This window comes from Penicillium psychrosexuale (genome assembly GCF_028828465.1).
Source record: "Penicillium psychrosexuale strain IBT 29551 chromosome Unknown utg000005l, whole genome shotgun sequence".
Classification (NCBI taxonomy): Eukaryota; Fungi; Ascomycota; class Eurotiomycetes; order Eurotiales; family Aspergillaceae; genus Penicillium; species Penicillium psychrosexuale.
In genome coordinates this window covers 2,197,772-2,221,955 of record NW_026643190.1, presented here as the reverse complement: position 1 = coordinate 2,221,955, position 24,184 = coordinate 2,197,772, and the positions used below count along the sequence as shown (strand labels likewise).

Here is a 24,184-nt window from a genome sequence, read left to right as displayed (position 1 = left end):
CTTCTGTGCGGTTCAAGTTGGTCTCTGGGTTTGCCCAGTTTTTGCATACATAGCCCCTTTGAAGCTCTTCTTTTTACTTTCATCTACGTTCAGCTCGCACTACAGTTCTTGTTATCTTTTCTCTTCATCTTTGAAATGAATTAAAGTCATGATCATTCAAAATATGCTCTGATATGCAGCATGATGCTTGGGGTATCAATATTAGATTACAAGTAATAAAACAAACGCCGCCCAATGTAGACCTCCGTCGTTATTTCTGCCGCTCTCTCTCCTCGTTCCACAAGCCATCCACAATCTGGAAGACCTCGGTAACGCTGCGCATAACAGTATCATCAATCCCCAACGCGCTATAGCGATGCTGGATCTTATCGGGATGCCAGCGAATGCGCTCCGCCTTTAGCGTACCAAGCAGGTCCGCCGGCGGCGGAGCATGGCGCATGAACTCCTCAACAGCGTGAGGTCGAACATCAACCCTCTTCCCAGAGCGAACAGGCCAGAAGAGCAGATTGCGCAGCGACTTGGGAGCAGATTCCTCTGCAACCTTCCCAATAGTCTCCCACCTCTCCAAGTACTCAGCCCAGGGGGCACCCCACTCAGTCTTTGCTCTCTTGCGCTGCGCTCCTCGCCGTAGACTCTCGTCCATGGCACGTTCAAACTCCTCCCTCCCAGACTGCGCGTTCCTCTGAGCCTCCTCCTTCCTTTTCTGCTGCCGCTCAGCCCGCAGCCGCTCCTGCTCGGCTAACATACCCTCCCGTGTCCGCTCCCACATCCGTCGACGTACGTAGTCAACATATTCCTCCTCCGTCATCTGTTCTAGCTCGCCCTCCGGCCCGCGTTGTACGTCCGGGACGCGGTAGTTATGGATGGGCTGGCCGTAGACGGATTCCCAGTATGCGGCGCCTTCGTCGTCGCCGAGAGCGTCGAAGAGTGACTCGCGGAATGTGTCCGCTGTTGAGTTGAAGGAGTTTTCGTATGTCGGGTCGGACTTCTTGTCCTCGCGATGGTGTCGCTTGGACGGTTCACTGTCTCGTGTCCGTGATCTGTGACGGTGTTTCCGCTTTCGGTGAGGCTGACTCCCATCTTTGAAGCGAAATGCCCGGGTGTGGCCTGTCCGGGTATGATCTTTGGGGTCTTCGGTAGGTTTGGTGGCTCGAGGATGCTCTGCGGGGGGAGATGCCCCAGGCCCCTCGGTAGGTGTGGGGTTTGAGTTCATTATAAATTGTATTTTAGATGGCGGAGTAGCTCCAATTGGCAGACCTCATTGTTTGGGAGTTGTTGAGTCAAGTAAAACATCGGGTGAATGTCAAAAAGTTGAAGGAGCCAACCTAATCTGGAAAGCGGAGATAACGTGTCTTAGTCATCTTATCTCCACCCCCACATCTACAAGACCTCATCGAAGACATCGCCTCCGTAAGAAAGGCATTGAATGTATAAAATCTAAATTTGGGACACAGCTTCTGGACGATCATCGAGTCTTCATCTTCTGAGGGTGATTCTTTGCTGTACTTCCATGATCATGCGAATAACTCTGGTTGAGGGACCGATGGCTTTGAATGTATCATCGGGCAACGTCTCGAAACACTCGAGGTCTGGTTTTGAATCATCATATCAATGTTCTCTCGGTCGTGAGATTCTTTGGTAAAGAATCGAGAAAAAGTGCGCAGATTCTGAGATTAGTGGCTTCACGGTCGTTCGTCATCCTTACCATGACGATTAATACAATAACCCTTCCCCATTGCAGCAACTTTAGATTCAGTTATTTGAGCATCGTAGTGAAAAATTGTGTTATACTTTGAGGAAAAGCTAAGAATACAAGTAAAAATAGCTTCTTTGAAGGGCGTTCTATATATCTTGTTCCAATATCTCCTAGACATCTTCTTGATCTCGGAAATAACTCCGTAAAAGTATTCATCAAGTCCTTTGCCTTTCATATGAACATCCGAGGCTCCGAAAAGCTCTAGTTCGTAGAAATTGTTGAATTTGTGGCTTGCCAGTTCGATTTAAGAGAACGAGTGCATTTTTACCAAGATACTAGGTACAGGAAAGGAAAGAAAAGAAAACCATGTAACGGTTGCATTCTCCTGGTTTTGTATGATCGTCTTCTATGAGAAGAACCCTCGCTTAAGTTCCCCTTCAATTGAGGAAGGAGCGCTTTGTAAGACCCCTAGGTGTACCTAGATGCCTAAAGGAATACGTGGGGTGTAATGTAGGATCGGGGAATAGAGATGGTAGTATACGCAATAGTATAGTGGAACTAATACATAGCTGCTTCTCCAAAGAAGCAGCATACGAGGATAATATACAGGTTTATAGGTCACATAACCCAAGGGGCTGTGCAGGCAGCATACATTGCTCCTGTCTAGTCTACAGTCCCCCACGCACCATGACAGGTGCCATACTTCAGGCATCAGTCTTCTCATTACTGGGGTCCTGACAATATCCCCCTCCTTGTGGCATGCGGGCCCCGTAGGCTTGAAACAGGAGAGCAAAAGGGTATAATAAGGAAGCAGCTTAGTCCATTAAGACTCATACGTCTAAAAGCCGTGCAGTGAGGCAAAAGAGGTACGTAGGGAAAGGTATCTAGTATTAAGGCTCCAAAAAATATGAAATTATGAAATTCCCCGCCCTCCGGTGCGGCGTCGTCGTCTGTTGGGCCCCCGGCCTACAACTCCACCACCTCGCTGGGTAACCCCTGCGTCAAGAACCGCGCTCGTTTCCGGCGCACCAGTGAGAGCGTCAAATAATTCTTCGACCTCAGAAACCTCCTCTGCGGCCTCTGCGACTTCTGCGGCTTCTGCGGCGGCAGCGGCTTTTTTAGCCTTGTTCGCTGCGTGGGTCAAACGCTTGACATTTTGCTCAATAGCACGCACTTGTGGCACACGAGCAACCGCGGGCGACGCACAAAGAGCTGTGCGAGCGGCAGACTGAACCTCCGAGGGAATCTGCGTTATCGTCAGCAACGAATACCTCCCTGCAATGGCGCAGTCAAACTTACAGGAACGCAGCTGTGCTTCACAGAAGCACAGTAAGTACACTTAGTGCGACCTTCAAGGGTTTCGCACTCGTGATCAGGTTGGCTCTGCAACCTGAAGAAACACCGCTGGCAAGGGAGTGCCTCCTCGACAGTTCAGGTGTCTTACACGCTTCTACCAGAAGCAGAAGGTGCGGATGGGGAATCGGGCAAGTAGGAGGTCAGATCGTCACAGAATTGACAGTAGCTGCTGCTTCATATTGAGATGGTCTGACGTAGCAAGATAGTCATCCCGCAACTCCACCAGGAACTCTCGCTTGATACCGTCGGATATGGGGAGTCCAATCGTATGCCTGATTTATATCCCTCTGCCCGAATGCGTCGGGATCTTCTTCTCGGACACCAGCCTGTCCTAGCCGCTGGGCCGCTAAGGTCTCCCACCCCAGCAAAGGCTCGTCATCGGGGTGGGGGGGGGGATTCCTCCTGCGCCTCAAATAGGTTCTTGAGTAAAAGTTGTGATAAGCTAGGTCCAGAAATTGGAAGACACAGAAACGGGGATGGAGAGAGAAGCCACTTCTGCAACCAATGCAAACCCCGATATCTCGAAAAGTAGTAATCTCTCGAGAGTGAGTTCAGCGGCCCTCTCCCTTCGACGAGGACGCCTCGCCCTATGATGAAGACGCCTCGCCCGCTCGATCTCATCGCCCAGATCCTCCCCGTAAGCATGTATAAGCGCGCAGTGGTCGTACGCAGCCGCGAAGGAGGTAAAGTGGTTCCCATCGCATTCGAGTCGATTATTGATGACACGAAACGGATGGTGGAATATCAACTTGACACAGCCACTGTAAGAATGGATTCAAAATTAGGGTGACAAACGACCAAAACGACACCTAAGACCAAGGAAGACTTACCAATTCACACTGTTTCGTGTTCTGACCCAGTGTTAGCAACGCTTGTTGCAGTTTCATCCCATATATAGTTTATCTTGAATGGCTGATCCCTCTTGCCTTGTCCAATCGTGCAGAGCGATATGGAAGCAATGAAATATACAGGCTGTCTCTGAAGGGACCAGGTTTTTCGGCAGTTTGTGGTGGACTCAATGACTACCAGTGAGTGCATTAGTAGTAGCATAGTAGCGTAGTCTTGTCACCGCAAACCTGATGTCTGGTCTGATTTTGATTAGCCAGTTTAGCATACCGACCATCGTGTGGTAGTAGTCATAGTCGCCTTTTTGTATAACTTCGGCTTTGGAGATGATGAAAAGAGAACAAGAGCACTTTTATAACGGGGGCATCGCCTTCATCAATGTAAATATTCTTTTCCTTTTGATGTAGCGACATGCGCTGATCGGTATCAGCGAATCATGCAGATGTGACCTGTCACACTGATCCTTGCAGCGGTTGGGGATCGCAACGATAGCAACGGTGTTGATAGCGTTGGCCGGACAAACATAGTAGAGTAAACATTAAAAACAAGAGTGCGGGACAGGTCGAAGTAGAGAATGTAATTCTTACAACCTAGGACATCAGGCTAAGCTAGGTATCCATATTCAAGTCATTCTTTTATTCTTTTACTATTCTCCACAGCGGAGCTGTGCCATATGCATTCCCGGGCGCGGTCCACCTCCAGGGACTTGGTGCGATCTCCGATGCGCTGGTTGGACGCCGCCGATGGACCAATACCAGTGTCATTTCCGAGCTGGACGTTCTCTTTGGGGCCGATACCCATGCAGCCGAGGTCTTTATCCAGCAATAGCGCCAGCGAGCAGCGCAGGCATTTCTTACTGCATTCCAAGAGGTCCAGAGACTAGAGGCCTTATACTATGGAGCAAACTCCCTTTTTCGCCTCCGGGGACTGGTATGATTTTATATGGCCGACTAGGAATTCATATAGGCTTAGGGTGTGATTTACTTCTATACATATCGCAGATAAGGAATTTCAGTAGTGATTCATTTCTTCTATAGGATTCATTTCTAGTGCAGCTTTTAACTTTGATCATTGGCACCACGTAACAGGATTGATAGAGGCTTATTCGGGGCGCTTTGCAGACCGCTCACAGGGGCGGAGGTAGCGATTATCCCACAGCATCGCTTGACAGAGCTCCCGCTCGCTCACACCAACTGTTTCAGCGATTGTACAGCAGACCAAGCGCCAGTGTTCGTGGGAGAAGGCAGAGTTCGATATCTGGGTTCGGCGAAGCATGTCTGAAGCGAGCTCGCGGCTTCCCAGAGGCGGGATCGGTAGACAAATGGTCCCACAGTCGGGATATAGGTGATATTCTTCGGGGCTCACAGGCATCTTCGTCCAGTCAGTATATATATATATATATACACAGTGAAGTCGCAGGAGAGTGTAGAGAAAAAAGAAGGGGGTAATTTATAGGGCGAAGACATAAATCGAAATGAATAACCACGGTTTGTCTTGCGAAAAAAGAGATAAAGAGAGAAAGACATGGGGTTGAGAATCAATGGTGCAGGCTTGGTTATCTTAGAAACTGGTGGTCGTTGCACGGTCCTTGTATGAAAACTATGAAAGAGATTCATATTCAAAAGTGCCAGTTCGTTGTCTCTTATTTGCCTGGTCGCTTGCCAGCCATCATCTCGTCGCGTTATACTACGTAGTATAAGCTTGAAAACTCCCCTATAGAATGGGTGGATGTTTCCTTAGGCTCTTCTGAAAAAAGCGAATTAGAGCTGAAGTAAAATTACAGTTATAATTCTTTACCGCTGAGAAAAGGCTGTGAACTTCTTTGAAAAAGAATTGCGAGAGAAATATAGTTGAAGAGAAAGATTGCAAAAAGAAGATGAAAGAGAATGCAGGTCGCTTGGTTTTAGTTGTTATAGTTACTTCGTCCACTACCCTATGGAGCATCAGGATAACTTTGAAATGGTCTTTTTAGGAACAACGAGGTTGATCATTGACTGAAGAATAAGCCAGTCTGAGTCCATCAACTACTTCCAATGTTTTATCACGTATGGGTTGCACATAACACAATTCTATATTTGCGGCTAATTCCTCTTATACTCTAGCTACAGCATCAAATAAGGTGTCATATCTTTTTTAAAAAAATCCTTGGAAGACCACCACACCAGAAAGGACATTAACAAAGAGTACCAAAAGAGAATACCAAAAAGACATGACAAGGACTAGTAAATGCTTGTAGGAGTTTGGGTTGAGATAAGGTTATGCCAAGAGGGCGACGAGTGGGACTGGGATCACGTGGTATGGGGATACCAAGCTAGGAGATGATACGATAATCTGGGCAGCTCTCTAACATCCCCCTTCTTGGTGAACTACTTAGAAAAGTCAAGGGCTTGAAAGATTGATTGAATGTTGAATGTGCTTTGTTGAATAAGGTGAAAGCTGCAATATATCTGTACACCGCCATTCCCTAACCCGAAATCCAAGCCTTCTGCCCAAAACGTAATTCCATGTCCGAAAGAGCAGAGGATCAAATGCGATAATGCGCCATATTCTTCTTGATCTCATCCACAATCTCCACAGCTTCATTGGTACTCCTTGCCTCAAAGTCATAACGCTTCTGCTCCGTGGCATCATTGCCGCGCACAATCATCACGCGGAAGCTCTTGGGGTGCCGTCGGCTGACCTTAGATCCGATCACGTCACTGAAGCTGATCGATCGGGTCTTACCGCCGGACGCCGTTTTGCCCGTATCACCGGGCACGATATGCATATAATCATTCTCAAACGTGAGGATGCGATGGTTGGATGCTGTGAAAGACATGGGCTGTTTGCGGAACACGTGGTATCGGCGGTAATATCCGCCTAGGTGATCTTGCTTCTGAGAAGATGAGGGCAACATGCGCTGCGCACCCTTCTTGGCCTCCTTTTTGCTCTTCTTAGAAGTTGTCGGGTCTGCGGTGTCCACCATCAAAGGCGCATTTGGCGATGAGCTGCCTGGCGAGGTTCCGAGTGCGAGAGGCCCGCCGCCGAAGCGACGACGCACCAGATCAAGGTCGGTGATGTTGCCCAATGCCTCCACTGTGCGGTCAAGTGGTGCGATCGTGTTCGACCCCATCACCTTTAAGAGGTAGTTGCCCTTATCCTGGCCCCATCTTTTACATACAGAATCCAGAATCTCTGCTATATAGCTATCGGTAGATGTGTTGATGGTCATGACATGTGCGGAAGCCTCCATGTTGATGAAACGAATCTTCAATGTCTTGGATACACCAAGTCGGGGAGTCGCATGCGAGATAGGTACCACCGGGCGATCGGCAGGAGTAAGAGTGCTGTGGTTGAGTGCAGACGAGAATGGCTGGCCTAGGATAGGGTTTGTTCGGCCTGGTGTGGCCTGAGGGCTCTTTTTCTGTGCAGTGGATTGCGCCCCTGGTACTGCAAGATTAGCCGGCTGATCTGCCTCTTCCAACCCAATGCTTGAACTAAATTGGGGATATAGCCGTTCATTCTCCTCAAACTCCGAGTTCGATGCTTCAACCAGTGCGAATTCATCGTATGGCTTGCCCCTTGACCGTCCTCGGGACTTGGCGGATTGGTTATTGTTTGACGTAAAATCCGTCATTGGAAGTGTCCGCCCAAGCGCTGGGAAGTCATACTCGACTTCGCCATCATCGACCATCCGTAGCGTCCATCGGTTCACGGTCAAATGCTCGCGATTAATTGGTGGACCGCGACCGTCGGCCGCATATTTCCATAGGGCAAGACCAATCGTCTCAGCAACGGTCACTTGTGCGGGCTGTTCTGCAAGCTTAGATTCGCGTGTAAGTGACAGATCGAGCGGGTCTTCGGGGTCGCTTGAAAAAGGAACGTAGATCTTCAAATATAATGAGTCCTCTTGACCTCGCCCAGAGAGCACCACGAATTTATCCACTGGATTGCTTGGTGCTCGCTTCCGCGACGTAAGCTGGCTGGTTAATAAGCTGACCGGCTTGACCATGCTGATAGGTCGTGGCGGGGGAAGATCTTGCAATACAGGAGCCGGATTGCGATGCTTGCGCGGTGAATTATTCTGCGGCCCTGTGCCAGAGGGTAACTTATTCATCATAGCCATGGGCGAGGACAAATTCAAACCGCCCGCCACGCCTGCCAGCAGCAAGGAGCCAGATCCAGCCGTATTGTCAAAATCAGATGAAAGTGCAGAACCAACAAACTCGGCACCAGAGTCCTCGTCCTCCTCGTGGAGTTCTCCGAGAGCTAGGCTCTCCGCGCCTCGACTGCCAGTTCGCTCGCGCCGTCTGCGGGGATACTCGACGACCTGATCACTCGCGGAGAATTGAACCTGTCCTTGTTTGTAGCCTCTAAGTTCGGTTTCGTTATCCGTCGACAGATCACTGCTCGTGGTTGTATCTCCACGGGGGCGTGGTTTCAATTGACTGAACTGACTCGCAACGTTTTGTGTTGATGCAGATGTTACCATCACTTCTGGCCGTTCCCTCCGGACCCCAGAACGGATTGGAGAGGAGTCGGCGCGATCTCGATGGATGGGCATCTTGTCAAATTTGATCTGATCAATAGCACTGTTGTTGTCAGATAGGGAAGTAGAATACCACACAATAATTCACCAACCTGCTAATGTCTCCAACGTTGTCCCCATCGTCGTCGCTGTCATCACTCAGATCGCTGCTATCGTCGTCCTCTGCTTGCGCTTGTCTCTGAACCTCTTGTTGCCTTTCCCGTCGAGATTTCTTCTTTCCGCCTCGTGCATGATTCCGCCGCGCGGTCATATCCGTATGGCTCTTGCCGGTCACCATGCCACCATCATCCTCGCCGTCTTCCAGGCCGAGGCCTTGCAAATTGTGGTGCTGAGGTTTCGCATTTCGTTCCGCTAGCCTGTAATATTCAGATGAAACGTTTGCCGTGGTTGGAATCGGTGGGGAGTAAGTGCGCTTCAGGGAGGAGCTGTGTGTGTTCGGGTACGCAGCGGCGGTTGACCAGCCCGCCGCGCGAAAGCCAGGTGTATTCAGGACGGAGTCATTGACATTGATAAGTCGGTCCCCGATTCCATCTTTGATTGTTGAGAGATAAGAGGAGCGTAATTGCCAGATCGTAAAGCTTCACTCGGGTTAGTTCTTGGAGACCCTTCCGCGGCGATTTGAGGGCCGGTCTAAGATTCCGGACGCGACTTACTCTTCATTGTGAAGAAGGGACATTTTCCAGGCTCTCACGAGGACATACGTCTGTAATAACCCAGGGGTGTGCTGCGCAGTAGCGACCGAGGTCTAGATATCTCACAGCAGCTCTAGCTAAAAGCGCATGCTCGGGGAATAAAGGGAGGGAAAGCGAATGGGACTAGCTCATACAGGACCAGCCTGGAAAAAACAGATAAAAGAGATAAAGAGATCAGGAAAGGAGAGCAAGGAGGGAGAAAAAGGAGAGTTGTATGTCGGAAGCAAGATGAGAGGGAACTTCGGTGTTCGCATTCATTTCCCCGCCAAGGGGGCCACACTAGTCAACTACATCGATGTTTACATCTCCATACAGGTACAACACTTGACGAATCAGTTATTATACACATGGTTATGCTCTCAATCTCGAGGAATATTGAGAATTCTGTTGATGGAACATATCATAGTACTATGTTGAACTACTCCGCCTCAATAGCTGACGACATGACAACAAGCATTGAGATTCAAATAATCGAACAATACTAAACTCTTTGAACATCGTCACAAGTGTACCTAGAAAGAAAACACGACACTCTCTCCAATATTCGTGAGCTGAGCAGCCGCTGCCAATGCATCCTTCCACTGATCCAGACCAAATTGGCCAGCAACATAGCATCCGTCCTCTTCTTTCAGGCGAAGATTCCCCCTCTCGATCATCTTGATCAATGCAAGAACATCCTTTCGCTCATACATCCAGTTTCCCTTCAATGTGATATTAGAACGTGTAACAAAGATATTTGGGATCTCAAGCTCTTCATAGGCACCCATCAGACTCACCCGGCCTCCAGGTCTGAGCGACATAATGCCGGATTTGAGATGGAAAGATCCTCGGGCCCCAGGAGGAGAAATGTCGAGGAACACATCTATCGGACCGAATTTGTTGATGTTGTAGGCATCATTCGTGCGGTTGCCTGTCCAGGTTACCGTGGAAATTCTTTCGCAAGAACCGTTGAAAGTGCATGATAGGATCTGATTGAGACGCATGAGCTTAGCATCATCGTGAGACCAGGCTACAACTTTTGCACCTGATATTCAGTTAGCGAAAATTCCTGATTGTCTGGGGATATCTTTGGTAGCCAAAGAGAGATATTACCCATAGCCAAAGCAACCATGCATGCAGCAACGCCGTTTGGATAAGTGGCCGGAGAAATCAACACGGTTTCACCGGGCTTCACGTCAATGCTACTCAGTCCACCGAAAGGCCTGAGGAATGTCGCAATAGCACAAAGTTGTTCTGGGGTATAATTAAAGCCCCAATTCGTCGGATCTCCCATCAACTTACCTTCATCCAATGGATAGCAATTCTCAAGTGGTGCCCTCATGAACTCGGCATATGAGCCATCTGCAAAACCGCTATAGGCCATGATTTCCTTGATTTGAGAGTCAAATCCATGATACACGGGGTTGGAAAATCGAACCGTCTCCGGGTTATCTCTTCCTTTCATGACCGAGTCAAAGAAGACTAGTTGACCAACCTTCAGAGTGGTTGCATCGTCACCGACCTGGCTCACACGGGCAATTGCACTTGAGCCGGGAATAATCGGGATTTCATAAGGAGATCTGAAATGGTTGTAAAAATCAAAACCTAGCTTGCTAAAAGAGTGGAGGGGCGTTGCGAGAATACGCAGAAGAACACTTCCAGGCAGTAGAGATGGCATAGGGACTTGTTCAACTTGGGGTTCGGTAAATGGAGCAGGCCTAAGAACGAGGGCACGATGGGTGCTTTGAACCAATGGAAGAAGCCTTCTGTGCGGGATGATTGGACGCGGAGTGTCCGGAGAATCTGTAGAAAGACAGTTCAGTGTTTATACTCATGATGGGCGAGAATACTTGACGTACTTGTTGTGACATTGTCAGAGTCACCATATTCAGAGACACGAGTCATATTTGCATGCAGGAACAGGTCTGCACAGAAGAAGAGTCGAGATCGGAAGAGCTGAGATAAAAGAAGTGGAAGGGTTTGAAGGCATTCACGAGGGAATAGGAATAGTGGGAAAGCAGCAAGAGAAGAAAACAAGTCCTAAGACACGTCAAAATGTAAACAACTAAATTGGTGTACTCAGAGACAGCAGATTAAAATGCACCAACACTATTGAAACGCGTGCTCCTTGACAAAACGATAATATGTTACAAAAATGAGAATCTCTCAAGCCTTGGCCTTGGCCCTACTCTTACGAGCTTTCTTCGGCTTTTCCTCATCGGCATCAACGTCACCATCGGCCTTCTTCGTCTTCTTGCCCTTGGCCGGTGCCTTCTTTTTCTTAGGCAAGCTCACATACTTGTCCTTCTTCAGGTCAAGTTCTTCGTCCTCATCCTTGATCTCTTCAACAACTTCTTCTTCGTCGGATGCTTCAAGGGCATCTTCAATATCAGGCTTGTCCTTCTTTCCCACCTTGGGTGCCACAACATTGCTAGCCTTCATGAATGGCATCGGGTGCGAACGCGAATTGTACAGACGCGTGAAGGTTGCTTTCGTCTGTGTCTCAAGTTTGATCTTAGACTCGTCCATTGGGCCTAGTCCTAGTTCAACCATGGAATCAAAGTCCTCTCGAGTGAGATAGTATTCATCCATGAGATCAATGACCGAATCGACACAGTCCTTGCCTTCGTCCATCATTCGGCGTATCATCTTCTCCTGGAGCAAGGGCATGTACTGTTGACGGATCTCGTCGCGGTTACCTGTAGTACGAAGACGCATGTGGCCCTGTATTTCCTTGACGTATCGGGAGAGTTTGCCTGAAGAGTAAATCAGTTAGAGAGTGTACTATACAGAGAATAGGGGAATGTCCAAAACATACCGTGTTTGCTATTGTTGCCAAGCCAGCTAGTAAATGCAGGCCGCCCGTTTAAGTTTCCGTACTGGAAGCTGGCTGGCCGCACAAAGCTGAAGATCGCATGAGTGGGCATAAGACTCCACTGCTGCTGGGTGCCGTGGATCATGCGGTCGACGAGGTCGCCATCGCTGATACTCGAGGCGGCATTGTCCATCAATTCAAGCGCTTTCAGTCGCTGTTCCTCGCCCTGATATTTGCCCACAAGAGCAGGTTTAGTTCTGAGGTAGTTCTCCTGAAGCATCAGGTAGCTGAACTCGTGATCGTTAAAATAAAGCTCGATCTTGTCGTTCAGGGTAGCAGTGGAACTCGGGGAAAACATCTGGGCGCTAAGAATTTTGCTAACAATATCCCACGGCTTGAGAATGATATTCTTCTCCCACGACTTTGACATTTGCTTCCCTTCATCGTAATTAAGACCCTTTTGATCCAGTCTTGCGGTGGAAAGCATGTTGATGACCTGGCGGATATCGGCATGTGTTCCCTCAATGAGACCGTCGAGTACAGGAGGCGGAATCTTAAGGCCTTCTCGGAAACAGATAGTGGACAGTCTTGCCCGAATTTGCTCAGCAGTCGGGCGTCTGAAAGGCACGTCATAGGTGATGAAGTCGAAAGGTTTCATCTTTGGAAGCTTTCGCTCATTGCAGATAAGGATGATTGGAATCTTGGTCTTCTTGACAATGGCTGCGACAGCTCCCACACCCCCGCGATCACCGGCAGACATGCCATCAACCTCATCCATGATGAGTACGAGCTTTTTCTTTTCACTATTGACTTGCTTGCCTTGTCCGGCGAAATATCCTTGCAATGATGTTGTATCTAGCACACCCAAGGTAGAGCTCTCGACAAGCTTCTTACTTCTGGTGTCACTGGCATTGGTCTCCACGATATCGAATCCTTCCAGCTTCGCCACAAGATGGGCTGCTGTGGTTTTGCCGATTCCTGGGGGGCCGTGAATAATGACGGCACGGTATATCCCCGAGCCGTCTTTACCACCCTTTTTGAAGTCGGCCTGGGCATTGGTATGCCAGTCCCGCAGCCAGGTCTGAATCTTTTCCACAGCACTCTTATTACCACAGATCATACTGGTCGATGTTGGGGCATACTTCGTGGTCCAGAGATCACCAGATGATGCGGGCTGTGAGCTTGGTGGCGTCTGAGACCCGGTGGCCGTGGTCTTGGATGCTTGAGCCGCGGCCGTCTTTCGTTTTTGCTCATCTCGTTTCTTCTCTTCTGCATCAATTTCGGCTGCCATAGCACGGACCTTGGCCTCGTCGGCTTTCACTTTCTCGGCGTGCTTTTCGGCAGCCTTTCCATCCCCGCCGTTGGCAGGGAGTCGTCGAATCAATTCGAAGAGACCATCCTCGTTGATGGTCTTGATCTTGTGCTTTGCAATTGTCTCAAGCTTCTTTGGGCCGGCATCAGATCCGAGGACTACATAGTTCGTCTTAGAACTAGGAGCCCCCACGACTTTGCCACCATACTTCTTCACCAATTGCGCACCCTCTTCACGACCTAGGGATTCCAAAATACCGGTGAAAACAAACGCCAAACCAGCAAGGCAGTTTTCTTCTCCAACGGGCATCTCCTTAGTCCCAGCCATTGCCGGATCCCGGCTTTGTTGTGCTCCAAATTTGAATTTCCTTGGCTCTCCCTTAGGAGGCTCTGGGGCGTCAATCGTAGGAATGCTGTCGAAAATATCTTGGAGCTCTTTGCTTTCTGGTTTGTCCTCCTTTTTGGCCTTTTTAGGGCTAGCCTTCTGCTTCTTCGCAGCTGATGCTGCCGCGGCTTTGGTTTTCGGAGCTGCCTTTTTTGTTTCCTTTTTGGGTTCTTGGTAGTCGTCTTCATCCTCGTCGATGAGAGCTTCCGATTTGCGCTTGCGACCAGGTCGAGCCTTCGGGGTAGGAATCGTGGGGAGATCTTCCATGACCACGTCATCCTCGTCATCGCGAGAAGGTTGCTTCTTCTGTGCCTTCTTCGATGCTGCAGTGACTGGCCTCACCTCAAGCATTTCGAAGTCACTGCCATCGTCATTATCATCCTCAGCCACATAATCGTCGTCTCCTTTGCCGGCTTTACCATATTCGGTTGCAAAAATGTCATCGGCGCCGAGATTTTCATCCTCAAGGACCTTTGTGGGTTTCTTTGTTGATACCTTAGTGGTGGTTCGTACTTTGTTCGCAGGTTCTTCGGCAGTCTTCTTGGGTTTGGGGTTTTCGGCAACAATCTTGGCTTTATCGGGCTGAACTTGCTCAGTTGGTTTTGTAGGCCGTGCTTTCTTCTTATTGGAGGCGAAATAGTCGGAGGAAGTTGTAGGTTCTTCTTTAGTCTCTTCGGGCTTTCTGCAGAGGAAGCTCATCAGTCAAATGGTATGAGACATTTCAATCCAGCGATGGACATACGATTGACTTTTGGACTTTGCTTTGATAGCGGGCGCTTTGGTGGGTGCTACATCTTCTTCGTCACTGTCATCCACAATCTTTCTGCTGCCTGTTGTCGCGTTAGACTGGTAGTGCAGGACTATGGGTTATGGAGAGCATACGTCTCTTTCTTGTAGCGGAGGAGTCCTGCATTGTCGGATTTGAGGTTAGACTATAATTTCAAGCAATACGAAGGGCACCAGTACACATATAAAGTAACCAGGCCCTCCTTTCGTGAGCAAGGCACCAGCTTACCTCTTTTTTAGCTGAGGGTTTCGTAGCGGCGTCGTTGGAGCCTTGACTCGACTTGCCGCCAAAGAAATTCCGGATGTCCATAGTGAGTCGCAATTAATGACACGGAATTTGGCACAGAACAGTAAATGAAAGCGCGGTGTATGGCCAATCGAGCTCTTGCCGCAGCGTTTGCTAGATCGCGAACGACGCGCCACACTTCCGGGGACGTGACTGGCTGACGTAAGGCAGCACTTCCTTCCCTTTTAGGACTAGCGTATATAAGCTAAGACTATAAGAATCAGGAAAGGACTCCCAAGGCCTCAGTAGCACTCCTTACCTCAAAGTCATAAACGCTTCGGGCATGAGATGGCTGTGTATAGTGTCATTGGTGCCGAGAGATATATATCGGATAGCACCGGCTGTGCATAGCATATCAAACTATTACAGGGCAAGACAAGAGGATTACCAGTCAGACATACTACATATCCATAGTTTCAATTATCGAGTTGCACAGCGCGGGTTTTCTTTAGTACGATTGAGTGCATCTTCTATCAATAAAAAGCTATTTGGAGCTACAACGTACTATATTAGAATATGGACTGAAATTGACGCCTGGTTTTCAAGGCATAATTTAGCAAGTATGAGCAATGTCACGTGCTCTCTGTCTTTCCACTTTGGGACTAGTGTAAATCATCGAAAAGTGCCGGAGTAACGAAGCCTTTCGCAACACTGGTATCTCTCGCCGCCTCCCTCCTCACAATGGGTCCACAGATCAAGATGTTTGCTGGACCGCTTTCCGCCTGCACACGGCCAACTCGTATGAGCCATTTAACCCCCAGAGAATCCATTCGGCCGAAGACTAACAGTGCGACATAGTGTCGGGACCGCTGGCCACCTTTTCTCTATCACGATGCTTCTCTACCACCTCGCCCACCCTTGATTGGCTGACCCCGAAATTCCAAGAAAAATCCAAATCCCCCAAGGGTCGCCCTCACGTTGCTACCGGCGGATCCACCCGAGGAACAACAGTCGTGTGGGGAGACTTCGGTCTGCGCATGAAAGACCACGACCGCCGCATGCCCGCATCGGCGTTGAAGATCGCCGAAGAGACCATCAAGCGGCGGCTGCGAGGAATGAACTATAAGCTGTACAAGCGTGTCAGCGCCAACGTCGGTGTCTACACCAAGGGTAACGAGCAGCGTATGGGTAAGGGTAAGGGTAAGTTCGACTACTGGACTGTCCGACTGCCCGTGAGCCGAATCGTCTTTGAGTTGAAGGGAGATGTCCACGAGAAGATTGCCCGCGAGGCTTTCAGATTGGCGGGCCACAAATTGCCAGGTAGGTTATGCATTTTCTCCATTACTAATTCCAGTGCGAAAGATGCTCATTCTTATTCATTAGGTCTTTGGGAGTTCGTTAACAAAGATGACCCGCCTGTCGTCGGTATCACAAAGCTCGGAAACGGAGTCACTCTCGACTCCCTCAAGCGGGCTCGCAGAGACCCGCCCCTTGGTACCAATGACCTCGTTTCACCTCCGCAGAGCACCTCATCCAGCTCCGACTCTACCCAATAAACTGCCGTTTCCTGCATGATACCGTTTTCTCTTTTTTCATCGGTCATGTCTTTTGCTTTTGTCGTCTTTGCCGACTAAGCCCCGACACCAGACCCAGGCCCATACCCCTGCTGTCTGCGGGCCTTGGACACGGCATCGTCCTCGTCACGTTTCATATCTTTTGTACATTATCATCAGCTGTTTGCGTCTCTTTAGGAGCCATCGAGGCACGGGCTCCTCTGATGGATCTTTTGTCTTGATACAAGGAGTTTAGACAAGGAAAATATATTCACGATTTACCTTTACCGGAGTCAGCTACTGCTCCCATTCCTAGCTTCTGTGCCTGGGCATCCTCGTCGTTGCTGGATGCTGGCCCTGGGCTATGTGTCCCTAGACCAGGGCTCGCTTCGCTTATAGTGTGCTTCTGGCCAACTTGGATGAGGTCAGTCATTGCTATACCTAGTGCACTGAGAATTATCTCCAAGGAAGCGATATACCCCCTAGTTGTCCGGTCTGCTTGGGAGGACTCTTAGTGAATTCCCTAATAGACTCATATCTGCACCCTGTATATTAGCGAATAGCAATTGCAAGAGATGGTCTTGATTCGGTCCATACTGAGTGCTCTCTCCGCCCGGTTTCATATCAACAAGTCTGGGGTCGGTCATTTTGGATGATATTCGTATGGGATAGAATTACAATAGTAGAATTGTATTAGGAAAATCAGATGAATGCTATTCCGATGTTCCCACTGGGTGGTCCAGTTTATGAATGACGGGGATGCGATGACGTATGTTAAGAGGTCAACCGACATACACAATTCAGGTTTCTTGATATCATTGTATAAAATAGTATCGAATGTGCTCTATGTATTTAGAATCAACCCCTGCTCCAATACGGCTACAGCTTCACTGTTGAAGTATATATAGCTACGACTTGGGCACGTGTGGTTCCAGAAATAAATAGTCTTGGTGCATTCTTTATACTACAACATTTAGCAACATTGCGCGTTGAATCATAATGGGGGATCAAGCACAACATATTCGAGAACGTATCATGGATCAAACCCAGACACAATTCATAGACTCCTCCGAGAAGTTGATTCAGGACCAATTCGAATACTGGGCGACACCCCCAACAGCCTACTCGACCCTGGAGATTATCTAGGATCTATACGTCTATTCGTCTCAAAGGCACAGTGTTCTATTCGCAATCATCGTCTAGACGTCTAAACTCGTTTTCTCGCTGTGAACGTATACCCTGGAAGTCACGCCTATTTCGTCCTGGACGTTAACAATGTCGACTATGTCTATGAGACCGCTCATACCGATACGAGTCCCATTCCCATCTACGTTCTTCGCCTATCGAAGAGGAAAATCAGCATCAACAGGCAGCGAGAGCTAGACGCTACCATTGCTAAGAGACTTAGAGCGATGCACAATGGGCATGGGGATGACCCTCTACCGTTGCTTGATGATTTTAATCGGACTGTTGAATATCACAGTCCGCGTAGTCTTCGGCGGTAGATCTTCAGCGTGATCATCTGAGTTTCCTCTCTATCGGAGTTCGACCCCCATCTGATTTGATTTTTGTTTTCTCAATGGAAGCTGCAATGCTGGGGGCGCCTCAGCCCAAACCCAAACGTGCAACCTTGAAGATAACCATGAGTGAACTGTGCAATCCCTTTGCTCAAGTGATATAGACTTTAGCGACGTCCTGCGGGTCCAGATTCCGGAGACTAGACCCCCATCACGACAATCCTTGCGTAATTTAGATACGGTGATATCAAATCTTTGTAAGCAATACTGGGAGTCCGTGACTTGCAGTATTAAATGAAATGTGATATAACGCCAGAATCCTTTTCAAAAATGCCTTCACGCGCCTGGAAAAAAGTGAAAAGTAAATCAGATACCTGGGGATTTCGAAAAAAGTGCAGTTCTGCATAATAGCAGATCATAACTTCCGAGATCCCATGCTCACCGAAAACCACCTTAGTGTACAAATCGTCATTCATCCATTGTCTTGGTTTGTTGACAGTGAGTAATTAGAAATCCATGCCCATCAGATAGCTAAAGTGCTATTAGTTATATGCCTCCATTAAATTATCCAGGGGAAGTATACCTTTCATAGATGCGCATGAACTTGGCCACGAAGGCTTCGAGATGGAAGATTATTTTCTGTATCGAAATATTCATTAGCTTATATTGATGGCAATGATAACCATCAATAACTTACACTTCCCAGCTTGATGCGGTGCTCATAGAACGCAGACCACTTGATAACTTCTGGCTTCAGAGCATCGTCAACTCGTGCAACAAGCTTGAATGTCAAGGTCTAGCACCAGCAGTTAATATCTGGAGCATGTTCATTAAATAGGTGTATACACACCTTCAAAATAGTTGTTGGAGGGATGCAATGGGTCAAAAGATCATAAAGACGTGCGCGGACTTGCAACAGCCGAGCTGGTGAACGCTCAGCCATAATCTCATCAGCCGTTAGGGCAACAAGGGCTTCCCAGTCCGGAGGCGGGATGAGGGTCTTGTCCGTAACCTTTTCACTACATTTCCAAAAACGTAAGCTTCTAAAATCCAGGCCAATGGGAACCGAAGTGGAAACTAACTTTTGCGCATAAATAGACTCAAACATGAGCAGCGCACGACGCAGATTGCGTCCACTCTCCTTCGCAATCCTCTTGTTCAGCACCTGAGACTCGGTCCATCCTTCCTTTTTTCCTGCGAGATGGAGCGCAGAGCAAATGTCAGCTTCAGTTGGCGCTGCAACCCTGACCAGCAGGGTTCGAGACCGAATCGGTGCAATGATGTTGGAGGTACTGTTGGCCAGGAGAATCAATCGTAGATTGGGACTGTATTTCTCCATGGTACGTCTGAGAGCTGCCTGGGCATCTCGTGTGAGATGATCGGCTTCGTTAATCACGACGACCTTGAACCGCTGCTTCGCGCCGAGATCCACCTGTTGCGTCTGCGCGACCTCTTTAAGCAATTCCTGAACGACTACTCGGTCATAGTTTCCGACATCTGCGGGGGTGATCTCGAGATGGTACACCGATGAGACAATGTTGAACTCTAGCTTTCGGTTGCTCGTCGTTTGGAAGACTCTGGCGTCGATCTTGATCTTCTCGACACCGGGGCCGTACAGTTCTTTTAGTGTTGCAATGACCCGTGTTTTCTTGCCAGCGCCGGAGGGTCCATATACTAGTAGATGGGGGAAATCTCCGCTTTGTGCCTGTTAAGTGTACCTTATGTTAAAATTGTGTCCCTTTCCGCAGCTCAGGCTTTCTTACCAGTGATCGCAGGCGATCAGAGAGCTCGGGGTGGTATGTAAGAGCATCGAGGGTGCGTGGCCGCAGTTTGTCCACAAGGAGAGCCATTTTGAAAACTCCAGAAAGCTGTTGAGATGAGGAATCGAGGTGCTTGTGGTTTTCGATAGAGGATGCGGACCGGAGAACGCGTCCAGACACGCGCCTAATTAATCACTGGTCCGTGCACGCTCCCACTATATCAGCTTCGAAGAAATTATTTCGGCGTAGATCGTACAATTACATATGAATAAATTCAACGATATATACAGCTATGTAGTTTTCTAGGCATTTGGCAGCCTTCCGCCAAACTCCGAGATGTATAGTACATGCAAATTTGCTTTGAGAGATGAGATGAATGTTGAAAAAGCCCGACACAACACCACGCATGTTTCTTTGTTCACTGTTAATGTCCAAGTCTATACAAACTCACACAATTGAAATACAGTACCCCAATGCGCCCTTGGTGTGAGCTTTTTATGATGCGATTGGCGTCAGAACACCATTGTCATCATATTTAGCTTCTGCTTTGGGTTAGACCGGGCCAAGAAAGCAACGAGTAGACATAAAACTTACTAAAGAAGGTGTATGACAGGGTAATAGTATCAATGCCCTTCATATTAGGATCGGTAGCAAAGTCAGGATCGATGAAGAAGAAGACAGGCATATCAACCGACTCTCCCGCATTGAGCTTCTGCTCCTCAAAGCAGAAGCATTGGATCTTGCTAAAGTACGGCGCAACCTGACCTGGCGTGACACTGTATGTTGCAACTCCAATAATATCCTGCGGACCCTTATTCGTTGCGGTATAGAATGCCAGCGCCGTCTCGCCGGGCAGCACTCGGACTTCACGCTGCTGGGGAGTGAACTTCCAAGGGAGGACATCCGATACCGAGCCGTTGAATGTAATGCGCAGGCGACGAGAATCTGTCACAGGCGTCACACGTGCAGAGGTATCACCGTCGCCGATTCGGTGGGTGAGAATGGGCTGACCGCCCCAACCGGTCTGCTGGCAAATCTGCAATTGGGATCAGAATGATATTCCGTTTGGATGTACCCTAGATCGAGTGAGAGCTTATCATACCATTTTGTAGAGAGGGACAGATCCATATGCTAGGGCAACCGTTCCAAGGATCATACTGATGGTATAGTACCTGGTCGGGGGTTTTGTTAGCACATGGGTTCCCTCCGGTCCCGGTTAAATGGCAGCTCACAATGTAGAGTTATTGCGTTTTTGTGATTCCGGGGTATTGAAAGGCGCTGTAGATGAATTGCGTTGTTCATGAAGCAGGATATTCTTCGAGAAATACCTTCGCTCCACCTCGAAGACGCTCTTTCGGAGATAGATTGATCGCTGCGGGATCGTTCCCGTCAGCGCAGAGCGCCCTAGTGAGGGGATTAATCGTGAAAACATGGTTCTATGACTTTAATGGGATTGGACGTTGAGTCGCATGAGATGCAGAGTATCCAACACGTGATAACTCTGATTCAACGGCTTATCGATAAGGCCTAAGCTTCGGAGTCACGTTACATCTAAACGGCGGGCGACATTGAGACAGGTAATCCCTATTGGCATTGAGACAAGGTTAGAAATTAGAATGTATGTGTATCTTAAATTGATTCTTGGTTTGTTCATGAAGATTAACTGAATCAAGAATTAAATAGGAAGGTTCGACCCCACCCTTCCGGCTGCCTAGGCTGCAGAGTTGGCTTTAGCAGCGACTCATTTACTGGTATCGAGGCATGAATATTATTCGCCTTATTCGCCTTGTACAAAGATATCATTAAGTTCGGGAGATTTGAAAGCATTCATATGTAATGATGCAGAGTTCATAAAAATAATACAGGGTAATGGCACCCAGAAGTTAGACCCGAAGTCTAAAATAACCAATAACTAATACAACCGTTTGATGGCATCGAAGCTTCACTGGAAGTCTAATTCAACACACTCGATGTGATGCGACCAAACACTCCTCGTACCATGCTAGGTCGCTCACGGAGGCAAGTGATAAGAACAGCAGCGCTAACAGCAAATGCGATGCGCTCTCGGTATTGATACTGGGAAACACAACACGCGTCAGCATCTCGTGATTGTTTTGGAACATGCCACAGGCTAATTTGAAGACATTGAGAAGGGGTTGGAGGGGATGTGGGTGTAACCCTGTTGTGGACAGATGATGCGAGGGTCCGATACATACCTTTTTCTCATACAACCGTGGCAAAACCGTGGCGGCAGCCCGGGGTGCCACAAATAGCGCCAACTCCTGCCTCTTCCGCGTCTTTTCAACCAATATACTCCAGCCGCACATGAGACATCCCGCACCGACACATAGCCCAGAGTCCCACATCATCGGAGTGACCGTCTTCGCGTCAAAGACCTTGGGGCCGAGTCGTGTCCGAGCGAGACAGACACCGTAGTAAAATAAGCTCACAAAAGATGCGAGGAAGGCAGATGATCGTGCTGCATCAGAAAGGGCCCGACGAAGGGCAGTTGCAGATTTCATCCTGCGCAGACGGAAAATAATCTGTAGGGGTATATAGGTTGCACAGGCATATTTGAAGGTTCTGGCAAATCGATACAATGCGTGTTTTTCACAGCTGGGGCCACAGCCCATGTGAACCATTTCGCAAGGAATCGGGACAAATTTTGATGGGTCACCCCATACCTCTGGCCAGTTGTAGTCATTGCACATCGACTGGAGAAGAGGTGCCTGGCCTGTATCCTTTCCATAGACGAAAACTCCCCGTCGAGCACGGCGCAGGGCTTCAATTAAACGTGAGTCGACCTGAGCAGCTTCCCCGATCCACTTCTCATAGGCTCTGGGCAGTCTTTCGGGGAGATAAAACCACGCCCACATGACCACAGCCGCACTCATGGCAAAGACAGTTGCGTCGGCGAAGTCAGGGACAAGGGATTCGACAGTCGTCCAGCGATTCTGGGCCCGGCGGCGACGGGACCAGCGACCCCATGCAACACATGCGAGCGCATCTACGGCTCTTGTGACCATGTAGATGGTGAGGTCCATTGTCCTCCCTGCTAACTCTGGGCGGTGATGTTCCAGCGAATTGGCCATAAGCTGACTGGAGTCTTTCCCCTGATCTGTGGAGTTCCGGATAGTTCTAACATCTTCTATTGGCAGACAGATGCGGTTCTTGTTGAGCAGTTGAAAACTGAACCATCCAGATAGAAGAGAGATGATGAATCTAATTAAGCGGTCCAGCCTTTGTGAGATCTGAACGTCACGTTTGGAGAGACCTGCCGTGATCAATGCACACAGACGATACAATCCTATTGGTAGTAGGGTTGAGCCACCGACCAGGGAAGCACAAGCTGTTGGGAAACTGTTCAGACGTAAAGGACCAGCCAAGACTTTAGCTAACTATTCAAGGTGAGGTCAGCTATAGCATTCCATTTATACAATAGACTAGGGGAGAGTAAGTCGTGACAAGAGCCCCATACTAGGTAATACTACGACGTACCTCTTGAAGTTTCTGTTGCGCAGTCCAATCGTTATTGCGCAGTCGGCGGACATAAGACAACAATTTCGGGGTGACAGAAGATAAGTACCCGAGTGCATATGCGCGAAGGAGGCTACAGTCGTAATCAGCAAGGGCTCTTTAGATCACACAGTTGCACCAAGCCACAAGGGTAACAGATCGCATGGACTCACGGCTTGAATACCCGGACGTTGTCCCTTCCATGGCGTCTCCGGAGTGTAGGTTCCATGCTGCCGGAAACCTTCATGTCATGATCCGTCGGGAGGTGTCAACATCACAGTCCCCCGAACTAATCGGCGACGAGGGGTCAGCCAGCTGTAAACTCTGGTGGGATTCACAAGAATCTCCTCGCCAATCAGGGAATGAGATGTAAGAGCTCAATAGGTTTTATCCGCGGGTGACCTACAATTGCACCTCCCGAAAATTGGGTAGTATTCTCCGGCAGAGGGAAATTGACACCTACACGATCGTTTTCCGAAATATGGATCAAGTGAACTCCGTGTAATGGGCCTGTTAGAGACTTGGTGGTTGTACCCAGGTGGGAACTCCAGAAAAGCCCCCGCAAACAAGATCCAAAATCGGGGGAGGGACCTGTTTCAAGAGAAGACAGAGGGCGATCATCCGAAGCAATGAGCCTTTTCCCTTTCGGAGCAGATTAGTCGGTATTGCGGGGCTAAACAAGGCGAATGATCTAACTCCAACCCCATAATAAGAGGATGATCTCAGGAGAACAATTCCCAAACAAGGAGATGAACCGCACTGACCCAATGATCCTTGTCAATAAGAACGAGAGAAAGAGATATATAAGAGAAAGGGCAAATTGTATCCGAATGTACACCAGAAGCCAGCTGGAAGAGAGGGTACCTGCAGTGTACTTTGCGTTGACAAGTCGGTGCTTGTCTCGCAGGGCCCTCGGGAAGGGTTCTCCGGGAGTCAACAGCTCTCCCCAGGAACGTATCAAATACCGATGGTACCATATAAGCCACAGCGGAACCGCCGTAATTTATGTACTGTTACGTCACGCGCTCAAATTTTTGCATGTGATCAGGCCGATTGCTTTTGATGCGAAACTCTCCACGTATTCTTCTATAGGACGCATCTCTCTTGCTTTCGGGCACTCTCTTGATCTTCTTCTTTTGCTTTCTTTCTTCGCACTTTCTTCTGGTCTTCTTGTTCCTATCCCCATTGCGCTGAACCATCTCCTTATCGAGTCGCATT

At 48.8% G+C, this 24,184-nt stretch overlaps 9 protein-coding genes across 9 annotated transcripts; 1 reads left to right on the top strand and 8 right to left on the bottom strand.

The window, feature by feature from the left end:
* Positions 1-250: 250 nt before the first annotated feature.
* On the bottom strand, positions 251-1,213 carry N7518_009764 (uncharacterized protein; the record flags this gene model as incomplete). Its single annotated transcript, XM_057190690.1, has 1 exon — positions 251-1,213. One exon carries the CDS (start codon positions 1,211-1,213, stop codon positions 251-253), a length of 963 nt encoding a protein of 320 aa, XP_057038346.1.
* A 3,786-nt stretch (positions 1,214-4,999) lies between these two features.
* N7518_009763 (uncharacterized protein) lies at positions 5,000-5,269 on the bottom strand (the record flags this gene model as incomplete). Its single annotated transcript, XM_057190689.1, has 1 exon — positions 5,000-5,269. One exon carries the CDS (start codon positions 5,267-5,269, stop codon positions 5,000-5,002), a length of 270 nt encoding a protein of 89 aa, XP_057038345.1.
* A 1,153-nt stretch (positions 5,270-6,422) lies between these two features.
* N7518_009762 (Sin1 family protein) lies at positions 6,423-9,086 on the bottom strand (the record flags this gene model as incomplete). Its single annotated transcript, XM_057190688.1, has 3 exons — positions 6,423-8,469; positions 8,519-8,957; positions 9,080-9,086. 3 exons carry the CDS (start codon positions 9,084-9,086, stop codon positions 6,423-6,425), a joined length of 2,493 nt encoding a protein of 830 aa, XP_057038344.1.
* Positions 9,087-9,630: 544 nt separating this feature from the next.
* Positions 9,631-11,002, bottom strand: N7518_009761 (putative isopropanol dehydrogenase; the record flags this gene model as incomplete). The annotated part of the gene is made up of 3 exons (XM_057190687.1): positions 9,631-10,142; positions 10,400-10,900; positions 10,957-11,002. 3 exons carry the CDS (start codon positions 11,000-11,002, stop codon positions 9,631-9,633), a joined length of 1,059 nt encoding a protein of 352 aa, XP_057038343.1.
* A 261-nt stretch (positions 11,003-11,263) lies between these two features.
* On the bottom strand, positions 11,264-14,704 carry N7518_009760 (replication factor C subunit 1; the record flags this gene model as incomplete). The annotated part of the gene is made up of 5 exons (XM_057190686.1): positions 11,264-11,853; positions 11,916-14,290; positions 14,351-14,434; positions 14,491-14,540; positions 14,624-14,704. The coding sequence occupies 5 exons, from the start codon at positions 14,702-14,704 to the stop codon at positions 11,264-11,266; spliced, it is 3,180 nt and encodes a 1,059-aa protein (XP_057038342.1).
* Positions 14,705-15,361: 657 nt separating this feature from the next.
* Positions 15,362-16,176, top strand: N7518_009759 (mitochondrial 54S ribosomal protein uL16m; the record flags this gene model as incomplete). Its single annotated transcript, XM_057190685.1, has 3 exons — positions 15,362-15,419; positions 15,479-15,940; positions 16,004-16,176. 3 exons carry the CDS (start codon positions 15,362-15,364, stop codon positions 16,174-16,176), a joined length of 693 nt encoding a protein of 230 aa, XP_057038341.1.
* Positions 16,177-16,250: 74 nt separating this feature from the next.
* Positions 16,251-16,820, bottom strand: N7518_009758 (uncharacterized protein; the record flags this gene model as incomplete). The annotated part of the gene is made up of 4 exons (XM_057190684.1): positions 16,251-16,333; positions 16,456-16,587; positions 16,653-16,711; positions 16,771-16,820. 4 exons carry the CDS (start codon positions 16,818-16,820, stop codon positions 16,251-16,253), a joined length of 324 nt encoding a protein of 107 aa, XP_057038340.1.
* A 1,376-nt stretch (positions 16,821-18,196) lies between these two features.
* On the bottom strand, positions 18,197-19,540 carry N7518_009757 (replication factor C subunit 5; the record flags this gene model as incomplete). Its single annotated transcript, XM_057190683.1, has 6 exons — positions 18,197-18,221; positions 18,274-18,329; positions 18,388-18,486; positions 18,541-18,709; positions 18,773-19,395; positions 19,454-19,540. The coding sequence occupies 6 exons, from the start codon at positions 19,538-19,540 to the stop codon at positions 18,197-18,199; spliced, it is 1,059 nt and encodes a 352-aa protein (XP_057038339.1).
* Positions 19,541-19,945: 405 nt separating this feature from the next.
* N7518_009756 (cytochrome c oxidase assembly protein) lies at positions 19,946-23,213 on the bottom strand (the record flags this gene model as incomplete). Its single annotated transcript, XM_057190682.1, has 8 exons — positions 19,946-19,992; positions 20,045-20,486; positions 20,553-20,622; positions 20,683-20,854; positions 21,418-21,526; positions 21,667-22,848; positions 22,949-23,060; positions 23,140-23,213. 8 exons carry the CDS (start codon positions 23,211-23,213, stop codon positions 19,946-19,948), a joined length of 2,208 nt encoding a protein of 735 aa, XP_057038338.1.
* Between the last annotated feature and the right edge of the window lie 971 nt (positions 23,214-24,184).